Source organism: Nicotiana attenuata, unplaced genomic scaffold (assembly GCF_001879085.1).
Source record: "Nicotiana attenuata strain UT unplaced genomic scaffold, NIATTr2, whole genome shotgun sequence".
Taxonomy (NCBI): domain Eukaryota; kingdom Viridiplantae; phylum Streptophyta; class Magnoliopsida; order Solanales; family Solanaceae; genus Nicotiana; species Nicotiana attenuata.
The window spans coordinates 100,216-111,229 of record NW_017671586.1 but is presented as its reverse complement, the minus strand read 5'-3'; the positions used below and the strand labels follow the sequence as shown (position 1 = coordinate 111,229).

At 41.7% G+C, this 11,014-nt stretch overlaps 2 protein-coding genes across 2 annotated transcripts; both read right to left on the bottom strand.

The window, feature by feature from the left end:
- Positions 1-2,150: 2,150 nt before the first annotated feature.
- LOC109209136 lies at positions 2,151-3,260 on the bottom strand. Its single transcript, XM_019372328.1, has 3 exons — positions 2,469-3,260; positions 2,352-2,375; positions 2,151-2,285 (listed from the first exon to the last, which is right to left on the bottom strand). Exons 1-3 carry the CDS (start codon positions 3,258-3,260, stop codon positions 2,151-2,153), a joined length of 951 nt encoding a protein of 316 aa, XP_019227873.1.
- A 23-nt stretch (positions 3,261-3,283) lies between these two features.
- LOC109209135 lies at positions 3,284-4,816 on the bottom strand. Its single transcript, XM_019372327.1, has 2 exons — positions 4,767-4,816; positions 3,284-3,785 (listed from the first exon to the last, which is right to left on the bottom strand). Exon 2 carries the CDS (start codon positions 3,773-3,775, stop codon positions 3,284-3,286), a length of 492 nt encoding a protein of 163 aa, XP_019227872.1. The 5' UTR covers positions 3,776-3,785; positions 4,767-4,816.
- Positions 4,817-11,014: the final 6,198 nt, after the last annotated feature.

Sequence of the window (11,014 nt, the reverse complement as noted above, 5' to 3'; positions counted from 1 at the left end):
ATAGCTTGAAGGCTTTAAAGAATTCGGAAGCGAACAAAGCCCGTAAATTGGAAGAGAAAGTCCTAAATATGAAGATCGTCATTATGATTTCATGGGCAATATTTATGGGATTTGTTGCTGCAATGCTAATGAAGTGAAGTTGATATATGAAGTGCAGCTTTTCATGTTTTTGCATTGGTACTTAAAGTTGTAAACAATGAAGTGTTTTAGGTCTTATATTGACCCTTAACAGTTAGGTAATTATGTAGTTGGTAAGAAAACTGTTTGTCTGAGATTTCTAACTCAAAGGAACATTTGAAATAGCCTACTATGATTACAAGACCATTTAATATACCTGCATCATTTTACACCAAGAACCGTGTTGATGTTTTTCTTGGAGCCTACTGATTAATTTATCTTTTGAAGTTGAGAGGCAATCATAAATTTCCTTCCATTGGCTAAGTTTTTGTTTATTGCAAATGTCACCAATACTACATGTTGTTGCTTTAGTAAGATAAATACCTTGGTATAGGATATGGCAACACAATTCAATAGCTTTCAAACAACTGAACTAAGATAAATACTAAGAGCTTTCAATGTATGCAAGAATTCAATAGCACTACACAAACAACAGAACTGCTATTACACAAACAAATAGCACATTTCAAACAACCAAACAAATGCAGTTGGTTCTGCCCAGCACTAAACAACCAAGCAAGCAAACAACTAAACTAAAATCTGAAATTTTCATAACAGCAGCAGTAAACAAATCTGCCCAGCACTACACAAACAGTTTGATGGACTGTTGGATGCTAAATTATGACCCCCAAAAACTTACAGACATTTGGTCATAATAAGACCTCCAATTTACCATCAAATTGAACAAAAAATAGCAGTTGATTCTACTGTCACAATGCAGTAACTACAAGCCCAAAAGACATCCTAGATCACACATCATTTGTTTCTCTTCCTTGGCACCAACTTCTCAATTCTTTGCTTACTTTGCATTTCCAATTGTCTTCCAGTAATAGCAGCTTTTCCCTTCCATGTAAGGCTGCCTGGTGAGTAAGAAAGATTTGATGGAACACTTACACCATTATGATCACCTTTGAATGCAATTACCCTTGATCCTGAAGGTTGTGATGGTTGTTGTCTCTGTTGAAGCCTTGTTTTTTCTTCTGACACAACCATAGGCCTTATAGCTGATTTATCTTCTTGTTCTGGATGCTCAAAAGCAGCAGCACAGCTTGAAGTCTCCCTATAGACACTTGGTGTAGGCATGAAAACAAACTCTGGGCCTTGACTTGCTTGACTATATTGTGGTGCAGTAAGGTTAATTTCTTCTTGTGGATGTTGCCCCACTTCTTCATCTTCATCAAGCATTCTTTGCCTTTTCTCCTTGTTGGGTGGCTATTAAACAAGTTAGATGTTAGATAGATCTAATAATGAGTTAATGAATTTACTAAATTAATTATTACCTTGTCACATCCCCTAGAATTATGCTTTGTCTCTCCACAATTGTTGCACGTCATAACTCTTCCCTTCCTAGAAACTCCCCATTCACCTTGCCTCTTGATTGCTTCATCTTTTTCCCTTGTTCTCTTGATTTTAGGCCTCCCAGCCAACTTGACTAACTCGGGTGGTTTCATTGCTTGAGATTCTTCAACTTTCCAAAATTTTTCACCCCGGACTGGCTGCAATTTGTGTTTATAAGTAAGCATGTATGCTTCTTTGCTATACCACCAATTTATTTCCTCCAAAGGATCCATCTTCTTGTACTGAATGGCTTTAATGGCATGGGGGCATGGAATTCCAGTGAGATCCCATGTCCTACATGTGCATCTCTTCATAGCCATGTTGACAGTGTGTGTATCTCCATCTTCTTTGACTTCATATCCAAATTCACCATTGGAGTTAACAAAACATCTATTAGCAATCTTCAGGTACTCATTGTATAACTTCATGCTATGTGGACTGAAAAATGTAGCCCATAATCTAGCAGATTCTTCTCTCTCCCTCAACTGGTTCATAAGCTTAATCCTTATATCCTCAAGCATGTTTATGATTGGCTTCTGTCTAGCTTCTAAAATCCATGCATTTACAGATTCTGTGAAATTGTTGTCAACTATTTGGTTCTTACACACTGTGTCAAAATAGGCTCTACACCATGCTTAAGGAGGATATTTGAGTAAAGCTTCAGCAACTTCCTTATCCAGTTTGCCAATGCTCTTCAACTGGTCCTTGAAGTCTTCCTCATATGAGCACCATGAACACCACCATAACAACTTCTTAAACTCATCTGTTCTCTATTTTTTGCACCAGTTTGCTTCAATGTGTTTAACACAATATCTATGATTTGACTCTGGAAGCACAGTATGGACTGCCTGAATCAATCCCTACATAAAATAAATAGAAATAAGAATAGTTAAAAGATACAAATAAGATAGACTTAACAGTAAGGAAATAGATAACTAGAATGGAAAGACTACCTTTTGCATGTCTGACATGAATGTAATTCCTTCGCCCTCTTTGAGATCCAATGACCTTTGAAGCAATTCCAAGAACCAATTCCGTGTTCTCTTAGTTTCCTTGTGTACAATTGCCCAAGCTAGAGGATAGGTTTGGTTATTACAATCCAAACCAACAGCAATTAACAATTGACCTTTGGCTTTCCCTTTAAGAAATGTCCTATCCAAGCCAATGAAAGGTCTCAAACCTTCCTTAAAACCCATCTTAAGAGCATGGAAGCAAATATACATTCTCAAAAATCTTCTAACACCTTGAGCAAGTGCATCCTTTGACAAGTTAATGATCACATCACTCCCTGGATTACTTTCTCTAAGTTCATTAGCATATGCCTCAAGTTTATTGTAGCCATCTGTAAAACTGCCTTCTAGTTTCTCTAAAATCTCTCTTTTAGCCCTCTTACACTTTTCATAACTGACATTTGTATTAAACACATTTTTGATATCTGCTCTCATCTCTTTAATCTTATACATAGGGTTATCTTGCAGCTTTTTCTTGAAATAAAGTGCAATTGTATGATAATCAACCCTACTATTATCAAATGCTTCATCACACTCATGCTTTAGGTTTAGTGTCTTTATCCTAACACCTGGAAGGTCTCCATCTTCAGAAATGAGAACAACAAAAGGGCAACCAGGAACACATTTGTACCTTAATCTTTCTTTATCACTTTTTTCTTGTTTTAAATCCTTTTTGTTTGCCAGGGAATATAAGTTAATACATTTTCTTGCTTCAGGTATGTCCTTGAAGCTCATACCCTTATACAATTCCTTGTAATTTAGCAGTCCAACATCAATTTCTCTATTTTTTGACATGCTATTGTTTCTAATTCCTCAGAATCATACCCTACCTCATCACCCTCACTGTCATTGTCACTCTCACACTCAACCTCACTACAATCTGTACCAACTTCAGTTAGTGATGGATGTGAATCAAAATAATGGATAATATTAGGAACATTCACAGATAATTCACATTCATCTACTGCATAGAAGTTAAGACACTTAAACTCATCAGATATTAAAGTCAATAACTGTCTTATCCCAGAATCATCAACTACTTCATAATAGTTACCAGAAGGTCCATTTACAATTAGTTGTTGAACACCTATATACATCAATTCCCTAGTGTACTCATTTACTAGATCAATAAAGGAAATAAGGTCAGAGTCATAACCTTCCCAAGAGTGAACAAGCTTCTTAGAATATAACACATGGGGTTCTCTAATCCAATCCCTACCATGATGGAAGATTATGTCCACCAAAGTCATATTTAATATCCTGAAAAGTATATAAAATAGGTCACTATTATGATTCAATAGTGTTAACAGATGAACTGAAACTGACAACAATAGAAAGTTAAACTGAAATTAAGACAAAAAAATTGAAGGTTAAACTGAAACTTAAGACTATTAAACTGTTAACAGATGAACTGAATGATAAATAGAAATTAAGACAAGAATTAAGACAAAAACAATTGAAGCTTAAACTGAAGGTTAAACTTGTAGTAGGCCATAGACAGACCAATCTCCATTCACCAAGATATACAACACACCTAAACAATAAACCCTCACTCCAAATGCTCACTTCAAATGCTCCAGTTCACACAAAAATCTGGAGGCACTCAACAAGGAACTCTAACCCCACAAACCAAAAATGAATTAAATAATGACTATTAAACAATGACTATTAAGACATGAATTAAGACAAACAGTATAGAAAAAATGACTATTAAATAATGACTATAAAACAATATAGAAAAAGTATCAAACAATGAATTAATGGACCACAAGGAAAGACAAACATGGGGACCAGAAAATCTATTAAATTTGTAACAACATGACGACATAGAATAAAAAAGTAAAGACCCACTAGCTTTAAAATATTCAGTTGGGGTCAACAACCATACAACGACAAAAAATACCTTAAACCCCAAACTTAAGACCCCATAATCTCAGTTCTGTCACCATTTTTTTCATTAAACAAACAAAAAGGCTTCAGCAGACCACAAACTATACAAAAATCCAAAAATAAATCTATCTCGAATAAACACAAACGGAAAACCCACCTAGACAACCCATGCAAACAAAATCCACTCATAAAAAACACAGCCAACGATCAACTATAAATATTTAAGCTCATACTCAAAACCATAACATGATTGAAGAACGAAATCCCTAAAAGTGACTAATTCGCGGCAGATTTAAGCAAGAAAATACATATAACAACTTCAACAAACATTTACTTGAAGAAAGCACTTACCTTTGGTTCTTGTTGTTGGAGAAAGCATGTGGAACGAATGGATTTGAGTGGGGTGTGATGAACCCTAAGTTTCTTTCTAAGGGATATGAAAGGAACGATATGGGGGGGTTTCAGGAAAATTGATAGAAAATAACGATGGGTAAAAGAAGTTATTGGGTCGGGCGGGTTTTAATTAAAATAATGGGGCGGGTTTTAATTAAAAGAATGGTCCAATCAAAGTATGCCACGTGCCCATTAAAAATCTAGGAGGGTGTTTTTAACGGGTGAGGGACAAATGTACAACTAATGTATAACGGTGTGGATTTTTTTGGTAAGAAACTCAAACGGGGGATAAATAAGGCCTATTTTCGATAGTAGAAGGGAAAATCTGACCCTTAACCGCTGTTCGAATATAACCCCACTCATTTATTAAGGAATTAAACCCACGACCCCCTTTCTCTCTTCGTGTTCTGTAACTCCATTTTTTTCGTCTTCGTAAATTTCCTTCTTCCTATCTTTCTTCCACTTTTATTTTGTCATAATCTCATATAATTTTTGCATAATTTTTTTTATCTTGTGTACTAAAATCATAACATAGCCATTAAATTATGCTAAAGGGACGAAGTCCACTCGAAAATAATCGAAAAACAACATAAATCTCGAAATTACCAAAACCCGACCCTCGGTTCCGCTTCTCAAAATTCGATATAATTCACATCAATAGATTCCTTATCTCCCCACGAGTTCATACATATCAAAAGTTCCAAAATCCGACCACAAATGGTCTTTCAAATCCTCAATCAAAGGCCTAGGTTTCTAAGCCCTAGTTTCTCTAATTTTACCCTTAATTACAGCTCTAATCCGCGAATTAATACCATAGAAACGAGTTTTTAGGTCCAAAATCCTTACCTCAATGAGTTCCCCTTGAATCCCTCTTCAAATCACCTCAAAAGCGCCAAGAACCGACTAAAAATGGTGGAATAACTCTGAAAATCGCGAAAGAAATAGCTTATATGTTCTGGCCCAGGGATTACTCATCTGCGGCCAAATTCCCGCTTCTACGGTACCGCATCTGCGGTCAAGACCACCGCATCTGCGGTCGTCACTTAATTCCCAATTTTTCGAATCTGCGATGAACATTCCGCACCTGCGCCTTCGCAGATGCGGTCCCACAACCTCTTCTGCGGTTCCTGCCTTCCCAGCCATTTTTCGCTTCTGCGACCTATCTTCCGCATCTGCGGCGTCGCACGTGCGGTCCCCAATCCGCAGGTGCGGAAATACCAAAAGCTAAAAATCTGCAGCTTTCTTCAAAAATTCCAAACTCTCTGTCAACCATCCGAAATCACCCCGAGGCCCCCGGGACCTCAACCAAAAGTACAAACATAATCCATAACCTTATTCAAACTTATACCAATCTTCAAAACACCTCAAACAACATCTAAACAGCCAAAACACATCGAATTCAAGCCTAATGTTCTAAAATCTTCCGAAATCCACGTTTGATCAAAAAGTATACCAAACCATGTCCGAATGACCTGAAATTTTGCACACACATCCCAAATGACATAACAAAGCTACTACTACTTCTGGAATTCCATTCCGACCCCTATATCAAAATCTCACCTATCAGCCGGAAAACGCCAAAAACTCAATTTCGTCAATTCAAGCCTAAATCTACTCCCGACCTCCAAAACATATTCCGATCACGCTCCTAAGTCCCAAATCATCTCCCGAAGCTATCCAAACCATCAGAACTCACATCCGTGCCCTCTAACACATAAGTCAACATCCGGTTGACTTTTCCAACTTAAGCTTTCTTAAAAGAGACTAAGTGTCTCAAACCTTCTCAAAACTTTTCCGAACCCGGGCCAACCAAAACGATCACCTTTAGAACCAATAAACAAAGCAAATAGAAGCAGAAATGGGGGAAACGCAGCGGTAACTCATGAGATGACCGGCCGGGTCGTCACATCCTCCCCCTCTTAAACAAACGTTCGTCCTCGAACGAGTTAAGAAACATACCTGAAGCCTCAAATAGGTGAGGATATCTGCTCCGCATCTCCCGCTTGGTCTCCTAGGTAGCCTCCTCCATGGGCCGATCTCTCCGCTGCACTTTCACTGAAGCTATATCTTTTGATCTCAATTTCCGAACCTGACGCTCCAAAATAGTTGCTGGCTTCACATCATAGGTCAAATCACCCTCTAACTGAACCGTGCTGAAATCCAGAACGTCAGACGGGTCCCCAATATACTTCCGGAGCATAGAAACATGAAACACCGGGTGCACACTCGACAAGCTGGGTGGCAAAGCAAGCTCATAAGCCACCTCCCCAATCCTCCGAAGTACCTCAAAAGGCCCAATGAGCCACAGACTCAATTTACCCTTCTTCCCAAATCTCATAACACCCTTCATGGGTGAAACCTTCAACACAACCTTCTCACCAACCATGTAGGACACATCCCGAACCTTCCGGTCCGCATAGCTCTTTTGTCTCGACTACGCTGTACGAAGCCTCTCCTGAATCACCTTCACCTTGTCTAAAGTATCCTGTACCAAATCTGTACCCAATAGCCTAGCCTCACCCGACTCAAACTAACCAACTGGAGATCTACACCGCCTCCCATACAAGGCTTCATAAGGAGCCATCTGAATACTCGACTCGTAGCTGTTGTTATAAGCATACTCTGCGAGCGGTAGAAACTGATCCCATGACCCTCCGAAATCAATGACACAAGCGCGTAACATGTCCTCCAATATCTGAATAGTGCGCTCGGACTGCCCTTCCGTCTGAGGGTGAAAAGTTATGCTCAACTCAACCTGAGTACCCAACTTTCACTGTACAGACCTCCAAAACTGTGAAGTAAACTGAGTGCCCCGATCTGAAATGATAGAAACTGGGACACCATGCAAACGAACAATCTCCCGGATATATATCTCTGCCAACCACTCTGAAGAGTAAGTAGTACAGATCAGAATGAAGTGCGCGGACTTGGTCAGCCGATCCACAATCACCCAAATGGCATCGAACTTCTTCAAAGTCTGTGGGAGCCCAACTACAAAGTCCATGGTGATCCGCTCCCACTTCCACTCTAGAATATCCATTCGCTGAAGCAAGCCACCCGATCTCTGATGCTCATATTTCACCTGCTGACAATTGAGACACCGAGTCACAAATCCCACAATGTCTTTCTTCATTCTTCTCCACCAATAATGCTGCCTCAGATTTTGATACATCTTCGCGGCACACGGATGAATGGAATACCGCGAGCTATGGGCCTCCTCCAGAATCAACTCCCAAAGCCCATCCACATTAGGCACACATATCCGGCCCTGCATCCTCAACACCCCATCATCACCGATAGTCACATCTCTGGCATCATCATGCTGAACTCTGTCCTTAAGGACAAGCAAATGAGGATCATCATATTGGCGCTCTCTGATGCGCTCATATAAGGAAGATTGAGAAATCACACAAGCCAATACCCTACTGGGCTCCCAAATATCAAACCTCACAAACTGATTGGCCAAAGCCCGAACATCAACTACAAAAGGTCTCTCCCCAACTGAAATATACGCCAAACTCCCCATACTCACCGCCTTTCGGCTCAAAGCGTCGGCCACCACATTGGCCTTCCGTGGGTGATACAAGATAGTAATGTCATAATCCTTAAGCAACTCCAACCACCTCCGCTGCCTCAAATTGAGATCCTGTTGCTTGAACAAGTGTAGGAGGCTACGATGATCAGTATACACCTCACACGACACACCATACAAATAATGCCTCCAAATCTTCAACGCGTGAACAATGGCAGCCAACTCCAAATCATGAACGGGGTAGTTCTTCTTATGAGGCCTCAACTGATGAGAAACATAAGCAATAACTCTACCTTCCTGCATCAGAACACACCCAATACCAACTCTCGAAGCATCATAATACACGGTATAGGAACCTGAAGCTGATGGCAATACTAACACTGGAGCTGTGGTCAAGGCAGTCTTGAGCTTCTGAAAGCTCTCCTCACACTCATCAGACCACTGAAATGAAACACCCTTCTGAGTCAACTTGGTCAAGGGCGATGAAATAGGCAAAAATCCCTGAACAAACCGGCGATAATAACCCGCAAAAAGAAGAAAGTTGTGAATCTCTGTAGCTGAGGACGGTCTGGGCCAACTCTGAACCGCCTCTATCTTCTTCGAGTCCACCTGACAACCCTCGTTGGACACCACGTGCCCCAAGGAAGCCACTGAACTGAGCCAGAACTCACATTTGGAGAACTTTGCATAAAGCTTCTCCTCTCTCAATCTCTGCAACACCACTCTCAAATGCTCCGCGTGCTACTCCTGACTATGCGAGTATACCAGAATATCATCAATGAAGACTATGATGAACGAGTCGAGATACGGCCGGAACACACTGTTCATCAAATGCATGAACGTTGCTGGTGTATTAGTTAGCCCGAAAGACATCACCAACAACTCATAATGACCATATCGGGTCCTAAAGCTGTCTTAAGTATATTTGAGTCCCTGATCTTCAACCGGTGATAACCCGAACGGAGGTCAATCTTGGAGAACACTCTCGCTCCCTGAAGCTGGTCGAACAAATCATCGATACGAGGCAAAGGATACTTGTTCTTAATTGTTACCTTGTGCAATTGCCTGTAATCAATGCACATTCTCATCGTGCCATCCTTCTTCTTCACAAAGAGAACTGGCGCACCCCACGGTGACACACTAGGATGAATAAATCCCTTATCCAGGAGTTCCTGAAGATATTCCTTTAACTCCTTCAACCCCGCTGGTGGCATACGATATGGTGGAACAGAAATGGGCTGAGTGCCCGGCACCAGGTCAATACCAAAATCTATATCCCTATCCGGTGGCATGCCCGACAGGTCTGCAGGAAATACATCAGGAAAATCCCTCACAACTGGAACAGAATCGATACTAGGAGTCTCTGCACCGACATCCCTCACAAAGGCTAGATATGAAAGACAAACTTTCCCAACCATACGCTGGGCCTTCAAGAAAGAAATCACCCTGCTGGGGACATAATCGGTCGAACCTCGCCACTCAATTCGTGGCACACCAGGCATAGCCAAAGTCACTGTCTTGGCATGACAGTCCATAATAGCCCGGCACGGAGATAACCAATCCATGCCCAGAATAACATCGAAGTCCACCATACATAACAACAATAGATCTAATCGGGTCTCCAGACCCCCAATAGACACAACACACGACTAGTACACACGGTCTACCACAACTGTATCGCCCACCGGCGTAGAGACATGAACAGAAGAAACGAAGGACTCGCAAGGCATATCCAAATAATGTCCAAAATATGATGACACATAAGAGAAGGTAGAACCAGGGTCAAATGACACAGAAGCATCCTTGCGACAGACTGAGATAATACATGTAATCACCGCATCTGAAGCAACCGCATCAAACCTAGCTGAAAGTGCATAGAAGCGAGTCTGACCACCACCGGATCGACCTCCCCCTCTGGGTCGACCCCTAGATGATTGTCCTCCACCCCTAGCTGGCTGGGTGGGTGGTAAAGTGGCTGGGGCTGAGGCTGATAGCTGACCCCTCTGCTGAGATGAACCCCCAAGACGACGAGGACACGACCTCCACATGTGACCCATCTCTCCACACTCATAGCAACTCCCGGGTGCTGGAGACGGGAACTGATGGGAACCCCTAGCACCGGAATGACTAGCAGACGCACCTGGCGTAGAAGAATCCTGAACTGATGGAGCACGGGACGAATGCTGGGCTGGAAGTGCACTGAGTGAGGAATGAACCTGCTGAGAACCATGGCCTTATGATCCCCCACGATAACCTGGGCGAGCTGACTGAGCATGCCTGAACTGACGGCCTCTGCCGTGTTGAAACTGGCCCCTCAAAGGAGCACCCCCATAACTACCCTGACCACGAGGCCTCTTGGCCTCTCTCTCCTAGTGCTCCTGGCGACGAACTGACTCAATCTCACGAGCAATATCCACAACCTCCTCAAATGTAGCGCCTGACACTCTCTCCTTAGTCATGAGAACCCGAAGCTGGTAGGTGAGGCCATCAACAAACCTCCGGATCCTCTCTCTCTCCGTAGCAACCAGCCAAATAGCATGTCGAGTTAACTCCGAGAACCTCATCTCGTACGGAGTAACAGTCATATCCCCCTATTGTAACTGCTCGAACTGCCTACGCAGCTCCTCCCTACGGGACTGTTGGACATACTTCTCCAGAAATAGAGCGGAGAACT